The 25,826-nt window shown below is 42.5% G+C and overlaps 2 protein-coding genes across 7 annotated transcripts in view; one reads left to right on the top strand and one right to left on the bottom strand.

The window, feature by feature from the left end:
• rcor2 (REST corepressor 2) overlaps nucleotides 1-2,814 on the top strand; it is a 19,616-nt gene extending 16,802 nt beyond the window's left edge. For both annotated transcript variants that reach the window (XM_046065602.1, XM_046065603.1), the window contains exon 14: nucleotides 50-2,814. In XM_046065602.1, the coding sequence (XP_045921558.1) occupies nucleotides 50-403 (354 nt within the window). In that variant the 3' untranslated portion in view covers nucleotides 404-2,814. The remainder of the gene's footprint in view (nucleotides 1-49) is intronic.
• A 1,366-nt stretch (nucleotides 2,815-4,180) lies between these two features.
• The window catches only part of mark2b (MAP/microtubule affinity-regulating kinase 2b), a 55,834-nt gene continuing 34,188 nt past the window's right edge, over nucleotides 4,181-25,826 (bottom strand). Inside the window, exons 14-22 of one of the 5 annotated variants that reach the window (XM_046063943.1) lie at nucleotides 25,741-25,798; nucleotides 25,151-25,302; nucleotides 23,679-23,773; nucleotides 20,443-20,583; nucleotides 15,923-16,189; nucleotides 12,817-12,843; nucleotides 9,437-9,475; nucleotides 8,617-8,726; nucleotides 4,181-6,958 (exon numbers count right to left, since the gene is read on the bottom strand). In XM_046063943.1, the coding sequence (XP_045919899.1) occupies nucleotides 6,609-6,958; nucleotides 8,617-8,726; nucleotides 9,437-9,475; nucleotides 12,817-12,843; nucleotides 15,923-16,189; nucleotides 20,443-20,583; nucleotides 23,679-23,773; nucleotides 25,151-25,302; nucleotides 25,741-25,798 (1,239 nt within the window). In that variant the 3' untranslated portion in view covers nucleotides 4,181-6,608. The remainder of the gene's footprint in view (nucleotides 6,959-8,616; nucleotides 8,727-9,436; nucleotides 9,476-12,816; nucleotides 12,844-15,922; nucleotides 16,190-20,442; nucleotides 20,584-23,678; nucleotides 23,774-25,150; nucleotides 25,303-25,740; nucleotides 25,799-25,826) is intronic. The other 4 variants (XM_046063944.1, XM_046063945.1, XM_046063947.1 and 1 more) reach the window with 4 other exon arrangements.

Below are 25,826 nucleotides of genomic sequence, written 5' to 3'. Positions count from 1 at the left end.
TCCCCCCCCCCCCCCCCCCCCTATATGTGCCCCCCCCCCCCCCCCTCAGGTCAAAATGGAGGACTCTCCTTTGGACGCCGCCGGCGGTTCTACTCCCCCCTCCTCCACTCAGCCCCCTTCCTCCCTCTCCCAGCCTCCTCCGCTGCTGCGCCCTGCACCTCCCTCTGCTCCCCCCAGCCTCCTCCGCCAGCCTCCTCCTCTGCAGACGCGCCCGCTCCAGAACCGAGCGCCCCACAACCACCCTCCACCTCCGCTCATCCGGCCTGCAGTGACCACCTCGTCGTCCTCCTCCACCGGGAGCTCCAGCCTCAGGGCGTCTCCTCCCAGCTCCTCGTCCTCCGCCGCAGGACAGATGCATCCGTCGCTGGTCGGGCTGAAAGTGGAGCAGCCCATCTCGCACTGATACACAAACACACGCGTGCACACACACATAATAGGAATAGGAACACACACACACACACACAAATTAGCATGCAGACCCTGTAACGCCATCGCTCCTAGCCTTTGTTTCTGGGACCGTTACACATCACATGACCACGCGATTGAGTGGATACACTCAGGTCCCTTTGGTGACATCACAGCTCTTAAAATGAGGCAGGAAATGTGTGGGTACCCCCGCAGGTCTACTTTGTTAGGCAGTGGCCTGAAGCCTCTTCACTGTATTAAGAAACACCTACCTCCACGTCTTCTTTCATTAGCATCAACACACACACACTCTACAAAAAAACAGTACCTACACACCCAAAACAAAGACACTGGATCGTCAAGCTGTTGAAGGAAGCCATGACCAGAGAGCAAAACCCACCTGCTTGTTTCCATGGAAACTGCTGAACATCTGGATTACCGCAGAGTGCGGCTGAACACACACACATTATATATACATATATCTATACTGTAGAGTCCACTGGACAGGTATCAAGTCGTCCGAACAACATTCAGGAAAATCAAATGAACAAACGAAAGAAAGCCAGAAGAAGAGTCACCCACATCAGAGCCAAACCTGAGGTCACATAGATTTAGGAAAAACCTTCAGATTGTTGGAAATTATGTGAAGAAAACTCGCCTTTTCCTGCTGAGCTTTGCTTTAAAACTTGAGAGGCGTGATAAGGTACTTTTTTTGCTAAGGAAGCGGCTTTTGTAATCAGAGCCGTGCTATGAGTTTATCATTAAGGCTTTAAATAGTTGAAGCTGTTGAAAAAAGAAGAGCGAGAGATCCCTCCTCTTCTCTCATAGCCATGTATTACTATTAACTGGAGTGATGTTTCCCTTCTTTGACTAGACTTTTAAAGTGAGCTCTAGGTAGGCAGTTAGTTAATGTAAGTAGTTTAGATAGTGCATACTTTATTATGATGATGATTATTGACTGAGCACTACGGAGAAAGAGCCTTTAAAACACGTGACTGGACTTTGTCTCGCTTTTCAAGAAGCCATTTGCCACAGCTTGTTATTTGTTTTTTTACTGGCTCAGCGTTTAAGCCCTACTGCTTAATGTCTTAATGCTGAACGAAACATTAGCCTCTGTGTAAAGTGTGCGTGTAGAGGACTGGTTTACAAAGTGAAGGGGACGACTGACCTTTCCTGACATCTGACAGATAACCGTACACTGAAAAATAAAATGCTCTGCCACTCTCTGTTCTTGCTTTAAAAGCTCATTGTGCCACAGAATCCCCCTGGCATTTGACATTGCTGGCTTGCTCCCCACACGTTAGACATGGGAAAAGTAGTAAAACAAAAAGGTGTTAAAAGGATAATTTGCTTTAATGCAGAGTAAATTGGGTGAGAAATAAGGAAACAAGTCTATTTTTGTCCAAAGGGTAACAACCCCCACCCTCCACCAGAACCTCTAAAGCTCACTAATTAGCACTTAACATACAAAAACATGTAAAACCCGGGTTGGTTTTTTTGCTGGATCGTTTCTTGGACCAAAAAAAAGTCTGGCATAAAGGTCTAACCAAAGACGTTTGTAAAATGTCAATTTCTCGTTTTCGCACATGAGCTACAACTAGTGATCTTTAGGGGTGCTGGCGGGTGGATTTTGTTACCTTCGGACAGAGCCAGTTAGCTGCTTCCAGTCTTTATTCTAAGCTAAGAGTGTTCTCTGTAATCTCTAGTCTGGTTGAGGTGATTCAGTAAAGTATTTTGTTGGCCAGCATGTTGGGATAATTACAAAAGCAAATTCACAAGGCTGTGACAACTCTTCTAAGCCCTCTGAGTCCAGTCAAGGCAGCTTTTCTCTCTGCTAATTCAGAGTCCTGTCCAGGCACAGGAGGAGGTGAGAGAGGTCGGAGGGCATCTGAAAGGATTCACTTAGCCTGTGAACTGTCAAGAAAATGCTGCATTGCGCTGCCTCTGAAATGTTTAGCTTGTGTTCCAGTCTTGGGTTTGAGGTGATATCAAGCGACCTCATGAACAAATGTAGATGACTGAATGATATTTTGTTGCTGTTACTTAATTGTGATTTCTGTTTGAACATCGTCTGCTCGTCCCCTGCCGAATCCGCCTCCTCTTCATAGTCTAGCTGCCTGTGCATTGCTGCCTTTTTCAAGCAGGTCTGGGATTGCTCGTCGCGTGCTAACCTTTCTTTGAACTGTGTTCAGAGGCCTTCAGTTTAGCGCAGCACTGGGCGGGAACCAAAGGGGCCCATCACTATGTTTGGCTTTAAAGCTGCTTGCCTTTTGACTTTGCTTGTTTTCTTACATTTGTTCCTTCCTCCAAAAAGTGCTTGTGTGTACTGTACGTGAGAAGTTGTTTACATTGTGGAAAACTGTGTTTGAGAAATGTTTTTTTTTAGAATAAAGAAATGACCAAATAGCACAGTATTTCTCATACATTTTAAAGCAGTGCATCCACACACACACCGTAGTAATGTTTTCTGTGAGTTCAGGGCTATGGTTCAGTGTTTTCACGACAAAGACCGGTTACTTAACAAGCCAACTCTGTAACTTTAACTTCATTTATACCTACAAGTTGTGTTCATGAGCGCATCATCTGTTCCCAAATGTCAAATCTTATCAAAACACCATCTGCTGACACCCAACGGGTTCAGCCACCTGCAGCTTCCACATTCCTGAGCAGGGCTGTGGACACTTTGTTGGGGATTAGAAGAAGCCAGTCTAGTCATACGAACAACTCCTCCTCAGACTTCAGTTACCCTGTCTTAATGTCGGCTGTGCTTTTACATGTTTATCATGAAGATTTGGTGGTTCACAAGGCTGGATTGCCAACAAAGCGGATGACTACCTGTGGCCCCAGACCTAAGGGCCACAAAACATTCCAGTTTGATCACAAGTTTGGTAATTACATTAATTGCAGACTTGTATTTGCACCACTCACAGTAAAATCAAGGTGGGTCCTGTATTATGAGCCGTTTTCTATGGCACACACTCCTACAGGGATGCTGTGCCAAAGTCTACTTTGTTTATATTGTACTTGCAGTGCACCTACTCCAAAATGAAGTTCTTGTTGAAACTGTGTGCTGGGTATTGAAAAGAAGCCCGACCGACAGTTTTAAAAGCTCAAAACCTTTTTTTATTTTTTACATAAATGCTTTTAATATAGATCCCTTAATTTGTTTAAAAGAATACTGCTCATGAAAGGTTCTGAGCAGGATATTTTGCAGTCAAACTATAATTGTTGGTGCTCTCTGGTGGACAAACTGACTTTTATGACCATAAACATTTGCAATTTCTTGTTACTCTGCCAACACAGATAGTGATACATGTGTAACAGGCTAATATAATGTGATGTATTGATCTAGCTTTAATTGGAAAGAATTAAATATATTTTGTCCGTTGTCCCTCTGTTAAAAATATAATTTGAAAGAAAGCTAAATATTTAACAGTACATATCTAAACATGCTGAGGTCATGACATTGACCTTTATTTATTTGGTCAGAGTGGAGGTCTAGTAAACTGACACTGCAAAGCAGAGATTCTCCGTTTACCTGCAGGGCGGCAATTCCATGACAACTGGGCAAACTGTCTGCCAAGGATGATCATGTGATATGACAGCTTCAGAAACCGCTACTTAGTGGACCTTTTCGGTGAGATTTTGTCAGCTACAGCGCTGCTGAGAGCTTCCTGGAAGAACACAAGATTATTTAACACATTCATTTTGTTTTCTCACATAATGGATTTCAGAGGCAGACTATCATTATATCATTGTTTTTATTACTATCGTTGTAATTTTTCATCATTTTGTCTTTGCACAAAAAAAAACAAAACAAACATAATACATTTTTCAGGAGTTGATCACCCCCTCCCAACCCCAAACCCACCACTACAGATACAGTTTGCTCAAAACACATTTAAAATCAATGTAAATTACAGCAATGTAAAACAAAATAATGTAAAATAAAATCAACCCTGAAAGAGATAATATAACAGCAACAGCCAGAATAATTAGAATCCAATACCCAGCACCTTAATACAATGATCAACTTTTAAAGAAAAATCTGACGTATTAAAAACTGAAAGAAAAATAATAAAACGACAGTGTGTCATTGTGATAGAAAGAAAAAAACGTGTTCAGTTAGGTGCAACCAGCTGATGGGACCCAGCATCACCCCTGGCCCCCCTTTCTCTAACCCCTGTGTGTGTTTTTCTTTTTCAACAAACTGGAGCATCAACGCAAAGAGGGAGAGCGAGAGAGAGGAAGTGGCTTCTTCTGGTTTGTTTTCAACGTGAACGCGTGCTCCGATATGAGAACGTTTCGGCGAAGAAACGTTTCCTGCTTTCTCTCTCTCTGCTTCACGCCATTCTGTACCAATTACAGAAAACGTAAATAAAAGCAAACTGATGAGAGAAAAAAAAAAAAAATGGTCAAAGATGAACGAGCAGTAGTCGTCACCATCAACATCATTAAATACATCGATAACTCTTGTCTGCACTTGGGGGGGGGTTTAATACATGAGCTGTGTGGTGTGCTAAATGTGCGTGTGTGTTAAAGGTGCACTATACCGAAAAGGCAGCAATGATATGATCCGAGCCTTCTTCACACACACCGTCCAAATCGGCACAAACCCAAAAACTTTCAATGACACAAAAACATATTACCAAATCAAAAGCAGAAGAAGAAAATAATTCAACATTTGTCGTCATCCTTGTTGATTTTTTTTCTTCCTTCCAGTGATCTTTCATAATACACTCTCACCCACACACACATAATGTTTGTTACATATGCCAGAGACACCTTTTTGTGTGTGCGCTCCTTGGGAACGTGTAGCAGAGAGGGGAGGCGGGCCAATGAAATGCGTCGGTTCAGGGTTGACATTCTGGATTTGAAGGCGTGATGCCAACCAAAGCGATAGCAACATTAACAAAATAAGTACAATTAAACCATTTGGGCATTTATGTGCTGAACGTACGCAACAAAAACAAAACCCCAAATTTACTTCTATAAAGAAAGGCAACATAAAAATCCATCGACAACCCTGTCCATGAACTGCCCCTTCCCGCCCCAGTTTCCCCATATGCCTCTCTTTTCCAGTGCACAACTCTTTTTAAAAAGCCATAAAAGAAGAAGAAACTAAAATAAAAATAAACAATACAAGTAAGGACTTGAAGGGTTGAAGCCCGAACAATCGACGACGACATCAAGTCTGACTGGCCTGCTCTGACTTGATGCCGTGAGAGAAATTAAAAAATGAGGAAGAAAACGGGAGTGAAGAGGCAAAGAAAAAGAGATGGATGTGTTTGTGCTGAGTTCAGTTTGAAATTAGAGGAAGAGGGTGGTGTGCGTGTCTGTGTGTGTGAGAAGGAGGGAGGTGGTGGAAGGATGGATCAGGTGGAAATGTATATTTTGGGGTGGAAGGGGAAGTGTGGTCAGGCAGGTGGAGGGTGGAGAGGGTCCTTTAACCAACAACAGCAGAGTTCAGTCCATTTGTGTGTGTGTGTGTGTGTGTGTGTGTGTGTGAGCGAGAGACTGTGGGCTTCAGCAACCAAAATCCTGGCTCAGTTGGGAGTCCGTTCAGCTTTGGAGGAGAAACAAATTCAATCAAAACTCCTTCGAGTTTTTCCAGCAAAATAAGGCTCCAAATATTCTGTCAATCAGCACTGCTTGTTAGAGAGAAAGTAGAACGCTCTCTTTGTCCATCCATCCAACCCTCATCTTTTACCTGGTTCCCCTCTACACAAAAAGACCGGGCGGCAGAACCGTGCAGAAAAACTGAATAAATAGCAGGAAGAAGTGACAGGAGTGGTCAAAGTGTGACTTCTACAAAACAGAGAGAGCAGATCGGACATGCAGAAGAGTGGAACGTCTAAGTAGAACGTGACAAAAAAAAATAAAAAATAAAAAAAAACAGCAGGGAAGAGAGAAGACCTCGGTCTATAAGTACTTCACAATTCAGAAGAAATCAACTCAGAGTTTCTAATCGCAGAGCCTCAGGAACTTAAGGAACAAAACTACTAGAAAAGGAACGTTTTCTAGTCTCAGAGAACCGATAGCCCTACTTCAGACCTTTGTCCAGATAACAATCGCGTTCATTTTTAAAGTGATCCCACCCTTTAGCTTACCTCCTGACCTCTACAGTGCCACCACGCTTACAGCATCATCCTCGCTATCACTCCCCCGCCCCCTTCTCATCTCTCCTCGCTGCTCCTCCGCACTCACAGTTTGAGCTCGTTGGCAATCTTTGAGGCAATGTTCTTGAAGGCGATGGACGTGCCCGAGATCCGTTTGAAGCGCACGCCATTGAGTGAGAGCCGCGGCAGCTTGCACACCTCCATCTCCCACTGGACGAAGTCTTCACGGGCCGGGTTCCCCGACACGCACAGCAGCATGTAGCGCTCGCGCAGCTCGTACTCGCAGCAGTTGGAGTCGAGCACCTTGCGGATCTCGCGCATCATTTCCGTGGGCTCCATGGAGGACGTGGTTTTCATTGACCAGGTGAAGCGAAGCGAGCGTGGCTTGGCTGAGTCCTTCTGGCCGCCGATGGCCGGAGGCGTGCCGGTGCCACCTGGGATGGGGAGGAGAGGAGGAAAAGAGTGGTGAGAGGGTAAACGATGACAGTGACAAATAAGACAAACGATTACAGAAAGGACAGATAAAAGAGAGCGAACAGATGTGAACGCGACAAATGGAGAAGAAAATCAAGTGAGGAGGACAAAGATGGGAGAGGAAAAGAAAGCAGAAAAGGAAGGACTGGAAAACAGTAACAAGTGTGGAGAGAGACGAGAAGAATGAGACTAGAGTGGAGAGACGAGCATAGAATAAAAAATGAGGTTCAACTACAATATTCTCAAATATAAAACCTCATTAAGACAACAGTCTGAATAGGAATTGATTGCCATAACCCGACATCGAAGTTGGATGAAGTATAACTAAATCAGGAAATGAAGCTTGAAAACCCTTCAGGGTTTCCAGGATGTTTTATGATAAATGGCGCAGTGACAAAACTGTAAATGAGACAAAAGGTGGACTGCTTCTAATCAGCATTTTCATTACTGATACATCTCTCAGGTTAAATTAAACAGCCCTCCCAAGCTGGGGGACTCTTGAGAGACTAACAGAAAAAAGAACAGTCTGAATCAAGCTGTATCTAGGGACGCACCGACCTGACCTTTTCTTTCAAATCCAACGGATAAACTTGATGCAATACCAAATACCAATCCAGCATCGTTGCACCCTTTTACCAAAATCTACAGAGAAGAACTCGTCGGGATAAATAACATAATAGGGATGGCTGTTTATGGCTGAATGACAATCACTTAAAGCAGCAACACTGAATTTTGTATTATGTGAGAAGCTGATGAGGACAGGTCACCTGTGCTGATCAATACTGGGCTACAATTGGACCGTTGCACAGCTTTCCACTGTTAATCAATTACCAGTTCAAGTCAATATAAATGATATACAATATTGAAAAATGCCCAGAGCCCAAGGTGACATCTTCATAGCTGCTCATCTCCCTTTCTAAAACCCACAGCTAGTCATTATTTTCATTTGAAACATACTTTCACATTCAGATTTGAGAAGCTAGAACCAGTGAATGTTTGGCAATTTTTACTTAATGAGTAAATTTATTCAGATATTTGTTCACCTAGTTTCAGTGCATTGACTCCTTGATTAATCGACTAATCTGAACGGTAGAGTACCTCAAGGGTCTGTTAGCCCCGTTTTATTTTTTGTCCATCCTTATGCTACTGTTGGGCCTTTGATCATTTTAAAACATCTTTCTGCGTTTATACACAGTCAGGTGTCGTCTAGCCTGGACTCTGTGTGTGATGTCCCAACATTTACAATGGAGGATACAATGTGGTTCCTCATCAGTCCTGAAAGTGCTCAAAAGACCTTAACCCTCAAATATCAGGCTGCATACTAAGAATTTAGTTGTATTGTTTGATTTTTGTTCATATTGTTCTGTTCATCAAGAAATATTTCTATCATCAAATATGCCAATTGTTTTAGCACTATGCTCATCTGAGCCTGTAATTAAGACCCTCATCTTGAAGCTAAATAAACCACAGTAGCAACACGGCAAGATGATTTGTTTTGAGGTGGAATACTGGGGAAACTGTTATCTTAGTGTAAGGTGGAGGGGACATCATTATTAAGTTGTGTTATCGAAATACTACCAGTGACTGATCGGTTTATCCCAACATTTTAAATACATACCAGTATTACCAGATCCTGGTGACGAGTTGTTCTCATCGTTGTTAGAAGAGGAGGAGAGAACACCGCCAGACGTCTTCTCTGACTTGTCCACTGTACTGCTCAGCATGGACCTGGGTGAGGGATGGGAGGGCAGAGGAGGAGGAGGTGGAGACAGGTGGAGGAAGACAAGAAGAGGAAGAAATGACAGATGAAAGCAATGAGGAAACAGGTGAGGAGGAGAAAGGGAGAGGGACAGGACACAGACAGGAAACAGGAGAAGATAAGCAGAGAGAGAAAAAGAAAGGAAGTGAGAGATTTATTTAAAAAGTAAGAGACAAAAAAGGAGGGAGGAGGAGGGAGAAATGGAGGAGTGATTGAGAGGAAGAGGGAGATGATGAGGTTGTGGAAATGAAGACAAAAAGCAAATTTTCCTTAAGTACCCGTGTGTGTTTGTGTGTGTGCACATCTCTCAGGTTGCCGAAATGTGTGTGGATTTATATCTTTGTGTGTGAATTTCAAGTCTGCATACACACAAACACACATTTGGGTACTGTGATTCTGAAAAATAAAAAATTTTTATAAATAAATACACATGCAGGTCAACCTCCACACCAGCACTCTCACTCTCTGGGATGCTATCATTCACTGCTAATCTCCAGTCCCCTGATTGGTTAAGCCACTATCACCATCACCAACCAATTACATCCCAGCTCGGCCCCCCTCTCCCAGCCATTCACAACAAGCTCAGAGATCATCTACTGATTGGCTCCAGTCTACTGATTGGCAGGCGGGTTTGGTAGAGTCTGGGGTTTTTGGTTTTTCGGGCTGTTCTGTATCTCACCTGCTCCCCTCATCCCGACCCTCTCCCTCATACGGACTCCTCGAGAAAAATCAACACAAGTTTAGTCTTTTTGAGGGCTAAGGGCAACAATTGGACTCTTAAACAGATAAAATAAAATCAGCTGGTTGAACACAGTTGCGCTGCTCGCCATGCCTGCCTGAGTGTTCCAATCCAAACACATCGTTCACCATTGCCAAATTTTTAATTTCCACTCCAATGGCTCAAATTTAAGTCCACAGCCATCTGAGTACTTCACAGCCCACAATGCAGGTCTTGATGCCAGTCCACTCTGTGTAGCCACTTCATCATAGCTCCTCACTGAGGAGATGTCATGAGTGTTCAATGAGTTAATAAGGGGACCAAGGATTGAGTTGCACCACCTATTCATAAGGTCTACTCAAGTCCCTTCAGCATTTAACTACCAGTTTGGCTAGGTTTTTGACTTACTAAGTGGGGTTGCATCAATAAAACACAAGCAGTGTCTTCAAGCAATCCCTTGTGTGAACAGTAAGTCAAGGTACCATCACGAGTTCTAACAGAAGGAAAAAACTGTTAACTGCAAACTGTTTGAAAATGTAGTTTACAAATGTAGTGTATTGTGTGTCTACATGAAGAAATATGTTTCAGAGTATTCATGTGGTTTACAGCGAGAGGGGGGTATCCTGAATATGCTGACACAACTGATTATTGTTATTGGATCATTTAGTCTAATGTCATTAGCATTATGCACACTGTGTTACATTATATAATTTATGTAAAATATTAACTAAACCGGTCATATATTAGCAATCTAACATTAGCTTTGTCAGTCTGTTCAGTTAGCAACACAAGTCACACCTGCCATTTAATATGTATAAATAAATTGCAACAACTAATCTCTATGCAAGACCTGGTCTGTGAAGTGCAACCCATTTTAATTTAGTGATTCATAAAACTCTACTTAGTAAACATTAGTGTTATAATTAGACTGCTCCAAGCAGCTGCAGGATGGATCAGAAAAAGGTGAATGATGGAACAGGACGGCCTGAACAGAAATGGGACTGGTTTGGAGCAGTTTGCTAAATGAGTTGGTTCAATTGAAAAGGAAAGTTTGGATTGAAAAAAAAAACAACAACAAGAAAACAGAATGGAATGGCATGGAGGGCAACAAATGGAATATTAGAATGAAATACAACATTCTGGACCAGGATGGAATGGTTTGGAACAGAATGGTCGACATAGTGAGGGCGAGTCGTGCAGCTAGAGGAGGTTAGGAGCATTAATGATCCCAGCACTGCATTGAAACCTGTATTAGTAACTGTACCTACACACAGGTTTTTTAAACACACACACACACACACACACACACACCTTCTCTCTCATACCTGCAGACAAGGCCGACAAACTCAATAGAAGAAAGCAGACAACAACAAAGAAACACAAAGACAGACAGACGACAGCAAAACACATGCAGACAATGGAAGGGAACTGATGCCCACGTGACAAATAAATTCAGTTTATGGTCTTAAATTCATTCTGTTGTAGGAACAGACAGCACTAAAAAATACCTCCTGCAAAAGAAACATGATGACAATATATAGCACATGGAAATGACAAGTGGGCAGAGTGGGAAAAGTTACACAAGGATGTCTTAAATAATAAAAGTAAATTGCTAAACAATGTAAAATTAAGTCAGTTGTGGCATTGTGCATGCCCTGTATGATTTAGCTAAATATGACATCAAGGGAGAACAAAGGATTGATAAGATGATAACTTGAAGCCAAATATATCTCACTTGTCTGGTGATTGAGAAATGTCACAGTCTACTACATAGAGTGCACTATAAATTCAATATATTCACATACTCATAAACATAATACCCAATAATTATACATATATTTTTAAGGGGCAGATGAATTATTTCTCCCTCTCATATTTCATGATCTATGAGAATCTTTAAAATAGTCCAAAAGGCAACTTGTACAGAAAAACCTGAAAGGTAGGACACAGTGATGATAAAATAGTATTACAACCTCTAACCACCAGGTGGAGCAATGGTCCAGATTAAGGGGAAATTGCTCTACCTGCTGGTGAAAATCCGCCCACACACTCAAAAGGAAGTGTGAGTGGCAAACGTGGTTGTGAAACCCAGTGTGCTGAGTGAGTGTGTGTATATATATATATATATATATATATATATATATATATATATATATATATATATATATATATCAGCTGTGTGTGTGTGTCCACAGCATTAAGGTCTTTTCCAGCCAGAGTAGGTCAAAGCCATCCAGTTCTGTTGCTGCTGCTGTTAGAGAGCGAGTGCCAGAGTGAGAACAGCGCAATGAAAGAAAGGAAGAGTGCAGCCTCCAGAAAAGAGCGCAGCCTGAGAAACACTGCAGCCCTGTCCCTCCTAGGTCCTCTCCTCCTCTACCTTCATCCACAACTACCAACTACAGCTAGGGACTTATTACAAGTGACTTCCCCTGTAGGAGAGTCAGAAACTTGCACCAAAAAAACTAAAGACACAACTTCAGTCTCTATGGCTAATCAAAATCTGATTCTAGTGACCAAACCGATGAAAGCGGAGAGGTGAGATGGGTGATGGCTTGGAAGGTGGCGTTAGCTTGGATGATGGTAAGCAATATTAAACAACCCCGGACAATCATTGAATGAAAATGAAAACACCTTCTCATAACACCTTAAAAAACTGAGGTCTCCTACCCCTGTGCTTCTTTACTCTCACAAATGGACATGAGGACATTAGTACAGGTCTATGGAATGACATTTGACACTATTACCTCGCCAGTTTTTAAGAATTGGAGTAAGGTTTGACTCAAAAGAAGGACATTACCTGCATCTGAAGCTAAGAAAGGCACAGGTTAAGAGCAAGAAGGAAGTAGTTTGATCTATTGCACTATAAGACTCAACCTAATTCTGGGACGCTACAGGTGGATACGATCACACACACACACACACACACACACACACAACCTGGTAAACCAATGAAGGAGGGGTGAGGATGAGGTGGGATGGATGGACGGACGGACGATGGAGGGACAAAGAGGGGTGAGGTGTTATAGTGCCGCGTGACCATGGAGTGAGTAAGTTAAGTGAGTGGGTGACTGGGTGAGGAGAAGTTAGTACAAAAAATAAATAAAAATGGGCCAAAACACGGCACTCAAAACCAGAAGGCTTAAATAAGGGGCCAACCACAGGAGAAAAAAAAATAAAGGAGAAAAGATGACGCTCAAGGCACAAAGGAAGAGTTCAAAAAAAGCTGCACGAAACACCAAAAGGGGAGGAAATATATATATATATATGTAAAATATATATGAAGAGGAGAATATACGTATATATCAAGGGGTTATATATTCAACGTTGGGGATGTTGCCTACCTTCTCGGAAACCTGAACGAGAGATTTCTACAAAAACAAAAGAGGGATAAAGAAAGAAAGAGAAACAAACGTATGTATAAAAAACGTATAGATGTAAGACTTTCCTGTAAAAGACACGCTGCCCTCTGAGTAGCAAATGTTAAAGCAAACTGTCAGAAAAAAAAAAAAAAGTCCAATACGGACCAAACTCACTTGGGATCGAAGCAGCAACATACATGAAATAACCAAATATAAAAAAAACAACAACAACAAAATTAGTTACGACTTTCAATCTAATGTGTTTAAATGTGGGAGTTATTGTGAACGTGTGAACATTGACAGTTTTTAATGCACACCAGAACACCTTAGAGGGATTTAATGAACTGAGAGGGATTTCTCTGTAATGAGAAAATTACATTAAGAGACTCTGTTTGAACCTCCTCCCCATACACCGAGCCAGTCCCAAGTGTTCCTGAAAAGAAGTGTTTGTGAGGTGAAGAGTTCAAACGTGATAAAAACATTTAAAAAATAAAAACAACAAAAGAGAGTAAAACACCTCCTATACACACACAAAGACACATTTCAAATGAAAAGAACAGGTTAAGCAACGACTTAATCTTTAACACACATTGAGAAACTTAATCTGCTTCACATACACACACACACACACACACACACACGGATTTGAAGGACAGGGAAACATCGCTCTGCAGACCAAGCAGGAAAGTGCAGCGGTGAGGTTATATGATACGTTAATAAAACACACACAGCTTCAGTGTATATGTGTACGGTCAAACTGCACAAATGCAACACAATCTCTGTCTCCACCAGCTCCACTTCCTACCAGCATGCCAAGTTGTGTGTGTGTGTGTGTGCGCATGTGTGTCAAGGTGTCCCCACTAGCGGTATTTATAGTTGAGGGGAAAGTGATATCTCCGGTGTAACCATGGATACTGTCGCCACGGAGCTACAGTATCTCTGAGTGGGAGGGTGGCCGTGCCTGTACCGCTGCCGCGTGTGCGCGCACTCACTCTCACACACACACACACACACACACACACACACACGCGCGCATCCAGGCAAGACACTTGATCATTTTCAATTTCCATCTTTTTTTGAAGCTAACAAAATCACCGTTCTCTTACTCCCCTCTCCTAATGAACCTCCCGGGCCGGCTGGTGACACAGGAGCAATGACGAACATCCCAACCTTAACCCGCTCGCTCGGCCTTTCATTCTGTCATTGCTCACTTGGGCCTTCCTCTTTCAGTCTCCGTTCCACCATTAAACCCTCACTTCCTGTCACTTCCTCTCCTCCACTTCTTCCACTGTGACGGCGGCCTCAGATTATAAATAGGCCGGTCAGCCTTGTAACTCCTCTTCTAGTCTCCTCTGCGCTCTTAATTTTCTCTCATTCTGACTCAGCTGTATACAGACTTCTTCGGCCTTGACACATAATTTAGATCAAACAGAGAATTTTGCCTTCACTAAATGAAGTATCTGCCCATGAATTTATTTTTTTCTAATTCATCATTTCCCTCCTTCCATCCCCATAAGAACTACAACTCGTTGATCCACAATAAATTATATTTAAGAGGTAAAGCAATGTAAATTAAAGGCTATCTATGTTTCCTCGTTGTAATCAAATTCTATGAAAATACTAAAAACAACAAGAAACCTTCCTAACATATCGTTGATATAGCTTATTCCTCTGTGCCATGCAGCTCCATTGTTATAAAAACAAACAACAAAACATTAGCAAACACATCTGTGAGCCGCACGGCTGCACTAGTTAACATGTTCGTTTATTATGATGAACATAGGCACCGTGGTTTGTTTTGATTCAGTCCCACATACACTGTGCTGCTGTTGTAAATACTCACTTAGTTAACCTAATATAAATTACTCCAAGGATAAAAAACAGTCCCCATATATACATGTTAGTGTAATGTTAGCTAAAAACTACAGCATCTAGCTGTTTAAGGAAATTACTTAACCTTTTAATAAATTAAGTCAAACTATACATACAGGTTGTAGAGATATACTAGGAAACCAATGGGCTTGGGACTTGTCACAGGGTAGGAAAGTCAAAAATTATCAAGAGCGGTTTGTTGATTTTGGTCTTTTTTAACTATTGAAACCCTTATTCAGAGTTTCATTACCAACTATAGTGATTATTCAATGGCATTGTTTAAACATTTTGTCAATGTAGAACTTGTGTACTTAATCTTCATTTTGGTGTAATGTCTCATGTTTATCAAATTAATTCAATTAAAACTAATGCCAATATTTATTTGTCAAAAGCCAAAATCAGCAAGTAGAAATGTCAGTCTAGACACACAAGACAGTGAAATCAAAGAGCTTGTATATACTCTTTTAGACAAGCTTTTGCCTCCATCCTTCCCTTCCACTTTTATAACTAGTGTACGGTCTTCACTGTATTTACACAGCGGAGTTTAATCTCAGCTAGAAAACTGACTCCACTTCCAGATAAAATTAAAAAAGTATAAATAAAACAAGTTCATTACAACTTGGTGCCCACGAGAGCAGTTTTAGTGCTGCAACCTGCACTAGAGGACCGAGATGGAAACTGGGCCAGACGTGGAACCAAAACCAAAATGACTCCCCAGTCACCGCTGCTCCAAACTAAATTATAGAGGAGACACAGCTGTTCCCTTCCTCTCCCTTTTTACTCGCAGCAGAGTTACAGATCAGCACAAGTTTAGTGATAGGGATGAGATGAGACCAGCCCCTTTAAAGAAATACCCTGAAACCCAGTGATGACATGGACGTACAGTGCGTCGTTCCTGAGAGGAAATGAGCACATGAAATGACTTGTCACGTAAACCTAGTCATTTTCTGTTTCAAGCTGAAAACCTCAATGCTCAGAAAAAGCTTTAAACTGTACTTATACAGCAAAGTAGCAGAATAATAAGCACAACAGCTGCTACCACGACTGCTTTACATTTACTAAGCTCCCACGTTTTTTTTTTTATGCCACATATCCTCTCCTGTTCTATCCGTCTTGTTGATTCCTTTCTCTGCTCGCTAACGCCACAACCATAGAGTATAATTTGAACTCTTCACCCATCCCCCCCGTGTTCCTGCCTCTCTTTTCCGCTACTCACCTGCGTACAAACTTGGATGTGAACTTGCTGAAAATCCCTGTGGCGCCGTGTGTCCTCCGGGCCTGGCTGTTGCCATGTGACAGCGACGGGGAAGCGGGCCCGCCAGGGTAGGCGGAGCTCTGCTGGTCCCGGGCACCCCGCTGCTGGCCTGCATGGAATGTGCTGCGGATGCCCACCCCTCGGGAGAAGTTGGGACGGTCTGACACGGCAGCGCTGCTGATGTTGTGGGCAGATGGGGAGGCGCCAGGCGCCCGCTGAGGTGGGGCGCTATAGAAGAGGGGAGAAAAAGGGAGGGAAATGGAGGGAGGGATGGAAAAGATAAGGTGACACACAGGAGGGGAGGGTGTGGAAGAGAACAGAAGTGGATTTGGAGATGAAGAAAGGTGCGAAAAGATTCGAGATTGACAGGAGGTTGAAAGGTGTGAGTGAAGAGGCAGAGAAGAGGAGGTGCAAATGAAGTACTCAGGGTGAAGGAGATTAGACAGGAGACAAATAGAAAAGAAAAAAGCATGAAAGAGGAAGGATGGAGAGGAAAGAAGAGGCAAGAGGTAGATGAACAACGTGAGGTGAGGCAACAGGTGAGGAGAGAAGTGGAAAGAAAGAGGGGGTGGGAGTTAGGAGGGGTGCGGGAGAGGAACATACAGTTAGACAAACATTAATAGAAGAAAATCACTTCCTTCTAATGTACTACTTACCACACACAGTGTAAGGTCATACAAGTATCTATGTCTGAACAACGTCTGCTCGCTCTGATGTTTCATATAATCCTTTAAGTCAGCCCTGTCAATATTTAGGGCCACATCAGGTCAGTGACACGCACACAACACACGCGCAGATACACACAGTTAATCCTCTTTGCCGCGTCCGTAGGGCAAAGCATCACAAGCTTACAGCTCTCTCACACACACACACACACACACACACACACACGGGTTGAGTGGAATATATACAGAACTTAACACAAATGGACAATCCACCGTAGAGGGCTGCAATGGGACTGGGATACCACTTAACACAAAAGCTTAAAGGAGATGGTTAATGGCTCTAATGTGGGTTGATATTATACAAGTCATATTTTCATATATATATATATAAAAAATGATAGCTGAATAACTATTATCTGTTTTTAAGGTTTGCATGTGTCGTTTTGTCTGTGGGATGGGACAGACAAATTTTCAACATCACTTCAAGAGCGCGTGGCGGGACTTGAATGGCCCATCTGCTCAGAGCAAGCGGTAATGGTCAAAAGTCATCTGAGAGAGGGATTGAAAAAGAAACAGTCCCATGCAGACCTCTAATACACTCAACATTCCACAAAGAAAAGAGGCTTTTCAGTCCAGTTTAACAGTCTAGCTGCGTGATGAACAGCTTAAAACACACCCGGTTCATTTGATGTGGATGTGTTCAAGTTGTGCACCGAGGACGAAATATGCCTACACACACACACAAACACAGAGCTCTTCTACGGATACATGAGCAAGGAAAGAAAGGATGGGCCAGACAGATTGGTGGGGACCAGAGTGACATATTATGGTTATGAAGATGACAGGGAAGGTCTACATTTTTACTAAGAGGAAACAAGCTGTAATGTTTCAGCTATGTTTATGTTTCAACAAAGAGCATTTCTACTGTCACGTTCAGATTTAAGGGAAAGAGTAGTGACAGACTGAGCATCTAAAGAAGGCGTGTTATAAGGCAGGACGCAGGTCAATCCTGTCTCCATAGTGCAGCTATATGATTTTCATTATGGGTAAACCTGATTTGCGTATAGTAGACTGGTCCTCTACTTCACACAAATGTGGAGCTGCTTACGTGTAGCATCGCTTGCTTCATTACAATATATGAATACTCAAGCAGTAAAACAGGCTGCTGAAAGTAATGTATATTCATGAGAATGGTATTTGCAAGGTTTTTTTCAGAAGGGTAATTGGAGACAGCTGGATAGAGCAGGAATGGGTGGGACTTCAGGGCACAGTCTATGTTCTGAGAAAAGGTGCCTATTCCTAACTCAGGTTACAGTCTATGTGTTGGAGCGGTACCTTCTCTCCAGCGTTCCCAACCAGGTTCTGAACAGCCCAAGCTCACTGCTGAACGACGCATGCAACAGAACAAGACTTCAACATAGAGCAGACAAAACCACGTACAGCCGGAGGGGCCACCTTGACATTTGCTCTGCTTGAATTTTAGCCTGACATTTGTGGGAGCTTTTCTTCCTCCCCACTAGACAACTGTCACAAAAAAGGGGGGGTTCTCTGTCTGTGCAAAATGGCATATCAGTTCAGCCTCTGACAGTATTTAAGGTAGCTAAGGAACAGGGGAGGGAGTACAAAAACTCAAAATATCAAAGAAGCCCCTGAAACGGACACTGTCAAGCAGGCGAGCTGGACAACAAAGCAGCAAACACAAACCCAAGCACACACACAGACACACACACAGAGATGACCAACAAGTCATGGTCAGGTCATGGCTCCATTTCATTCATTCAGAGAGACATGTCACAGTATAGATGAAGACGGGGTTTTCCCAGGCGACTTCATAACTGAGCTGGGTTTACATAGCAGATTGAGGCTGTGTGACAGAACACTTAACCTTTGAGAACACACAACCAGAGGCTGTGGGAACCTTTAAAGGGACTCCACTGCTTTACAATTCACTTGTACACGCCAGGGAAAATCCTTTTGTCGACAAACACAGGATGCCAGTATTAAAATATCTATACTTGCAACAGGTTATACAAACACATTTTCACAGAAACATGCATCAACACAAGTATTACATCTGCATTATGTCTGGTTCTCCCCAAGTGGACTACACAGGTGAGTGAGGCTCGGAGAGGCAGGTTTATGCATCAGTAGTTATTAAAGCCCAGACAATCTGATGATGAAACCTCCTTCTTGCTGAACCAGAACCAGCGACCCTTTGGCTCCCGAGCAAAGTCCCCACTGACTGCGCTAATGCTGCTCCCTAATAGGCACTTTATGAAACTCTGTTGATCAGGTATTCAGGAATAGACTGGTTTTGTTTGGGCACATAAAAATTCAATAGTTTGGTAAATGTCTTCATTGGTTATTTTCAATGCTGAATAATGTGGATTGTTTCCTTCAGTACTTGTGATTTATGATTATGACAAGTGTAATTACTGTACCGACGGAGAACGCCTTTGCATGCAGTCATAATAGATTTCATTTAAAGCTCTTATTTGCATTAAGCAGTAACGGCCACTTTCTTCAAACGATATGACTGTAATGCTGTCCAACATCCAGACCTTTGACACACAGAAGCAGTAATGGCATTGTGCAGTCTAGTTAACCGGTCATCTCTAGAAGTCTGTACAGCTTATAAATGTCAATATTAGTCATTTTAGATGCTGAATAATGTGGTTCATTTCCTTCAATAACACTGCTGCACTGTCTGTCCCTTGGCTTTTAAGCTACAGTTCACAAGTGTGTTGACACTGTGTCCCTGATGGCCTTAATCGAGGGTGGGATTTTGTTATACTTTGAAGATTTTGATCTTTTCATAACCCTCGGACCATTCTTTAAATGCATAAGATGACAGTATATGGCACACACTATCCCAGCAATGTCAACAGAAAGTTTCTAGGAAATGCCATCCTGTTCAACTTGTTTTACTTATTTTATTCCTTTGAATTAGACAGCATACCACACAACCATACACTTATATAAAGGGCTGGCCTGCACACAGTTTATTAGCTACTGAGACCTGTATGTGTGTTGAAACCCCATTCCTATTGGTCCATAAATGTCTCTTCTCTGAATGACTTTGTTTTTATTTCCTGCCAGAAAACAAAACAAGAAAAAAAAAAAAAAAACCTGCCCATCTTGTTCTTCCGTTACGGTCCACTGGGGTAATTTGAGGTTTGAGATGCCTGATTGGCCAAAGACAAGATATGTCAACATCTCCGCACTGATTTTAGCTTTCTGAGCTGCACAGTCTACTCCCTGGCTGTTGCCAAGTAACTGGTGAGTGTACAATAGTTGGTTTTACCCCCATGGTTATAATGGTAAATAAATAAATATACATACTCAGATCAGCACTTCTCTGTTGCATCATGCAGTTTCTTTTCGGCTACACTAATGCCAACTTTACTTCCTGTTTCTGGCTTGGCATGAGGGAAAAAATATTGTCAAGGAAGGAAGTAGATTTAAACTGCATATGTTTATAAAACTGTAAACATGCTCCCATCATGTAAAAATAACTGAACAGAAATGTATAATTTTCACAGGTCAGGCTTCTTAACTTCTCTTGGATTCAACAATTTCCCCCCCCCACCCAAAAAAAAGGTGGTGCTGTCCCTTTAATCTAGCAGTGGTGGAAGCGTTCAGAGCCAACAAATCACTCTGGCCTTTGTTCATCTCTGCTTTTTCCTTTTTGTCCATCGAGTTCTTGCAGGAAGGATGATGATCTGTGCTGAGTAAAGTGGTATATGCTGAAAGGGGTTGAGGGATCTGTGTTTGTGTGTGGGAGTGAGTGAGTGAGTGAGTGAGAGGGAGACTTGCCTGGGCCGTGGTGCGTGCAGGTCAGAGGGGCATGGATGATTGGAGGAGGACAGGGACTTGTGGTGGCGGGGACGCGAGGAGGAGGAGGAGAGGACGGCAGCAGCCGACGCAGTGGAGGCACGGGAGCCCGGAGTGTTTAGGCTGATGGGAGGGGGAGGAACAGGAGGAGTGCCCCGCCCAACACACACACACACACACACACAAATATGCAGACACACCCACAAACGTGACAGACACAGGACAAACGCACCAAAGAGTCACACAATCAAACATGCATTTGCGCATGACATACACACAGTCACATACATTCACCGGGCGGGGTTTGTGTGTGGGTGGACGGGGAGGTGAGGTGGAGCATGGTTAGAAGCAGCACTTATCAAACACATTAAGAGAGGGAGGTGGGAGGAAGGAGGGACGAGCACAGAGAACAGCAGTGGAAGAAGAGAGGAAGTGGAGACAAAAAGAGACAGAAAACAGAAAAAAGGACATCGAGCAAGGAAGTCTCTTTTGCCGCTAGCTGCGCTCCATTGTGATTTAACAAAAAGCAATCACACAATCAGAGGCTGACTGTGTTCTTCTGCCTTTTTCCCTTGATGTAACTTGTACCTGGCACAGAAGACCAACTTTAACTACTACTTGCTAAGAACACTCAAGACAAAGCAACCAAACTCAGCAAATCAGACACCTCAGTATTTTACTGGTCCGCTCATTTGACTCAGCAGGTCTACATGTTATGCATATCTAATCAACATGGCTCATGGTGAAACTGCCATGGCATCTGTCCAACCTCCTGACAAGGAAGCTACAAGCAAATCTAGCCAAAAACAGTGTGGTGTGGATTTATTTTGTTAAGAATGGGATCTAAGAGGCTAGACACAAGAGCTGAGACAATTAGTTGATTAATTAGTATCAATTCTGATAATAAATTGTTTGTCTTTTTTAAACTAAAATGCCATGGAAATAAACTAAGTTCAGCTTCTCAAGTGTGAAAAATTGGCTGCTTTCTGAGTCTCCCATGATAGTAAATTGAATACATTTGAGATTTAGACTGCTGCTCGGACAAAATAAGCATTTTCATGATGTCACCTTGGGCTGATTGCCATTTTTCCGTATTTTCAGACATTAGGCTAAATGCTGAATCAATTATTCAAGAAAGTTATCAGTTCAGATTAGTTTAAATCTACATTAAAACTAATTAGCTTATGCTTTCTTTTTCTCCAGGTCATAATTGGCAGGTAAGGTACAGAGTTTCTTCCTGAGTTTTATTTAATTACTCAAGCAAAACAACACTGGCTATTTCCTGAACCTTCTGTTAATCAGCAAGGTTGCTACAGGCCACAAAGCTCTGCACATCACAGACAGCTCTATCTTGACTTTATCCACGCACAGAAACAAACACAGTAAGAGACAGGGCAGAGTGGTACCACAGAAACACGGAGAGGGAGAGAGACACACATTTATAGGAGGTCGAACAAACAGCTGCTAATTACACAGAAAACAAACACAGAGCTGAGAGAAACACCCACCCTCTTTCTGACAGGGATTAGTACGGTTAGTGATGGAAAAATAACTGCATTCACTGGACAACCCAGTGTGTGGCAAGAGTTTCAGCATGTGTGACATGTATGTCAAAGCTCGTGTGTGAGTTTGTGTGTGCACAGCCTCAGTGTGTATTTTGGTGTGTGTAAGCCTATTAAGAGGCAAGTACAGGGACCATATAGAGCCACTAAGAGTTAATATTCCATCACAAGTCTTCCTAATCTCCTTAGAGAGAGGGGGGACAAAAAGAAAGAGAAGAAAGATTAATATGAATGACAGGAAGGAAAAAAAGGAAGCTGGAGAAAGGAAAAGAAAGGACGTGCCAAGACAATGTGAGTGACTCAAGATCCAGAGGGACAAGAGCTCAGACGCATATGAAATAACACCAAACGAAGAAAATTAGAAAAGGACATGAAGGGAAAAGGGAGAATTGGGGGGTGGGGGTGTAACAAGTATAAAAGGCCAAACTTCAAAGCATTAATGATGATCAAATAAAGCAACTTTATAATCAAAGCAGATGACAACCACTAAGTTAGCAGAGCCTAGCATAGCGCATAGACCTACAGTACTAAAAATCAAACAAACCCAAGACTAGAAAGGCGCTATACAAGTACGGAGCATTTACATTTACAATGTTGTCTCAAATGACCACATCGTCACCATGTAGTGCTTATAGCCTTAAAGAAACTTATCAGACCTTACAGCCTGAACATGGATTCAGTTCAATCATTTTTATTTATATGTAGGGCACTATGTCGGGAACGAGGAGGCCATTTGAGACCGATACATGAACAAGTAATAAAGCAGTAATGACAATGAACAATGCATCATAGTTGAGATTATGGTTTGGCATAATGTTTAATGCTCATGAGAAAGCACACAAAGCATATGGCTGGTTAAGCATGAGTAATGTGCGCTTGGTTGTACATGTGGAGGTGCATGAGGTGTATTCAGGCTTTAACTCCCGTTTGACAAATTCGACGACACAGGTGACTTAAATCTGAGATGTTTTTTAAGTGCCTTGAAATACAGACTAAAAACTCCATGACCAAGCAACTCCAATATGAACCAATCCAATAAAAGAACAGTTGAAAAGAAATCCTGCTTTTTGTCTTTTATTACTTTAAGATTATTGCCCTTTGTCGAGTTTTGCCAAAGCCTCTACCCCTGGTTTGACATTGAGCAAAAGCTTTTATTTTTTATTTAAGGAAAAGAGCAAAAAGAAGGAAATGCCTTGAGGTCGCTGTGTGTCAGCATTTGTAAACCTGCATGTTTATATGTTAATGCAGGTGTGCATGCCCTCTGCTCTGACTGGCAGGCCTCCATCAGACCATCACGGGTAATCTGTAATCTACCGGAGGTTTGGCCTAAATTCCCAAGAGAGCCTGATTTCCTTGTCCAAGAGGTCTCACCCCACCCTGGGTGAAAGCTGTGGGCTTCCCTGAGCCAGCTGGCAAAGCTCAGGAAAGTACCAGCCAAGGTCTGGGATTCAGTCACCGAGACAGCTGTGGGACCATTCATTCACAAAACCATGGTGAGTGCGTTTGTATTATTTGTGTGTTAGCGAGGAACTACTTGGGTTGCCAGTGACGAGGGAAAGAGTGTGCATGAGAACGACTGTGCGTGACTGCACACCCTCATCTTTTTTGAAAACATCTCTTTGTACATTGTGCGTGTGTATTTATGTGTTTGTGTACCTGTCCTTGCCGTTCTGGATGCCCTGGCCCAGCGTGGCTCGCTCAGTCAGAGGAGAATTCCGGCTGCGACCAGTACCGGTCGACAGGATGCTATTCTGAAGGGAGAGAGGAAGAAAATAAGAACAATGTTAGAAATGTTGAAATGTTTAAGACTGCGGACAGACTTAGAGATAAAGAGAGATCAGTGCATTGGACGGAGGATGGAGAAATTACATTAAAGGTGACCAATTCTTACTGTTAATAGCATTGAACAAGCCTTGGGCAAATTTTTTTATTACCTTAAATTAAATCTAAATCTAAATTAAATCACCTTAAGAGTATAACAAATTAATTTTTCTGCAGCCTGTCAAAAACCATCTCATACAATCAGAAGACTATTTTATTTTCACCTTAGTATTCTTGAATTATAATTTAAAAAATAAGGGGCAATACAGGTGTTTTCCATTACCCTCACAGATTTGTCATCTGCTCCGGTCGAGCTACACTTGGAATTACACAATGTCATAATCGAAGTCCACAATAAAAATATAACAGTCTCAGTTATCCCACCCTAACAGGGCATGACAAAACTGAAACTGAAACCAGCCGCGCAGGTGAACTAGGGGTGTGTAGGGACTTAAAATATCACTAACTGAATTCTACATAAAATCTATGAAAGCATTTCAGTTACGAGACTGACACTGAGTTTGAATTAAGACTGATACAACATGTGGTCAGACCACATATTTTCATCCGTTTTACAGTACTTCGTAAGCTCACACAGTTGACAGGCACTTGTTGAGCAAGTTTTAATACAGCCTTAGTGGTTCTCAACAGGTGAGTGGGTGACGGAGCTGGGTGATACAGAGAAAATGAAAAGGGCATTTTGACATGTCATAGTAGGTGTAAATACTAAATTAATGAGCTAAACTAAATAAATGAACGATGGCTGAATTTCATTTAGCTGCTCCGGTCTCAGGATCCTGTTCTGTGCATGCTGGCTCACTGTCACGGCTTACTGGAACACTTGAATTGAACGGAGCCATCGCTTATGTCAGTACTAACACCTGTGCTTTTCTTAATGCCTGTTCTGAAAAGAGTTTCACCTCACACAAAGATAGAAACAACATGACAATAGTCCAGAAACTGACATCACTAAACTGTAATGCCGCTGTGAGATAACCTTGAACACGATGCACAATTTAATTAGCTTAATTAGTAACTAGCAGTTGTTCTGATCTTTGGACCACAGCATAAGATAAAATATGGTTGACTCTAACTTGCACTAAAGAGCAACAATGACTTTCCAAGTGAAAGTTAGCTTTTGAATTTCTCCAAAATATGGAAACGCTGTTTGTTCACTACACCTGCAATGTGTGATTTGTTTCCGTGTCTGTAATTGGCAATATTTGATAATTCTGGTGATGTGGGAATCATAATGTGCTAATGTACTGATTGATGTGTTTTAGTAGTGTGGGGGTGTTTGGTCTCACGGTGGAGGGTGTGGCGCTCTTCTTCCGGTCTGAGGTGGACAGGGGGCTGGCCGGCACCTTGGTAGTGGAGCTGCCTGATGAACCTTTCCTCCCAGAATCCTCCCCCGCAGTCCGGTTGTCTGCTTGGCCCCCTCTCTTGGAGTAGGAGGAGCCTTGAAAAAGAGGGAGTGCATCAGTTTTAATAGAAATCATTCTCCTTTTTTGTGGCTTCTACTAACCCTCCAATCAACTACCTCCCTCCCTCCAGTCTACTGCACATCAACATCACCCAGCCCATCTCTCTTGCTTTTCTTTACTTCTTTTCACAACTTGTGCACAGGTGTTCACAAAATGAATGTTATTTTGAAAAAAATGCAATATTTCTAAAACTATTTCGGAACTTTTTACCCTTTTCACAGCATTTGAAGCCTGCGTCTTATATTAAATTATTTAACACCTGCTTCAGTGTGGCAGGAGTGGAGACCATCCCAGTTAAAACATGTAACCACTTATTTTGTACGATCAGTTTGTCCACCTTTTCCCCCCCTAACCCCTCACACACAAGCTTTGCCCCCTTCTCCTCCGACACACACACACACACACAATCTCACCCTGCTCGGTGGTTCTGCGGTTCTGAGGCTTCTGGATGGACGACACACTGCGCTGTACCTTAGAAAGGCAAGATGGACACACACTG

The sequence above is a fragment of the Micropterus dolomieu genome, linkage group LG12 (assembly GCF_021292245.1).
Source record: "Micropterus dolomieu isolate WLL.071019.BEF.003 ecotype Adirondacks linkage group LG12, ASM2129224v1, whole genome shotgun sequence".
NCBI lineage: Eukaryota > Metazoa > Chordata > Actinopteri > Centrarchiformes > Centrarchidae > Micropterus > Micropterus dolomieu.
The sequence above is the reverse complement of the archived record's forward strand: the minus strand, read 5'-3'. Positions and strand labels throughout refer to the sequence as shown.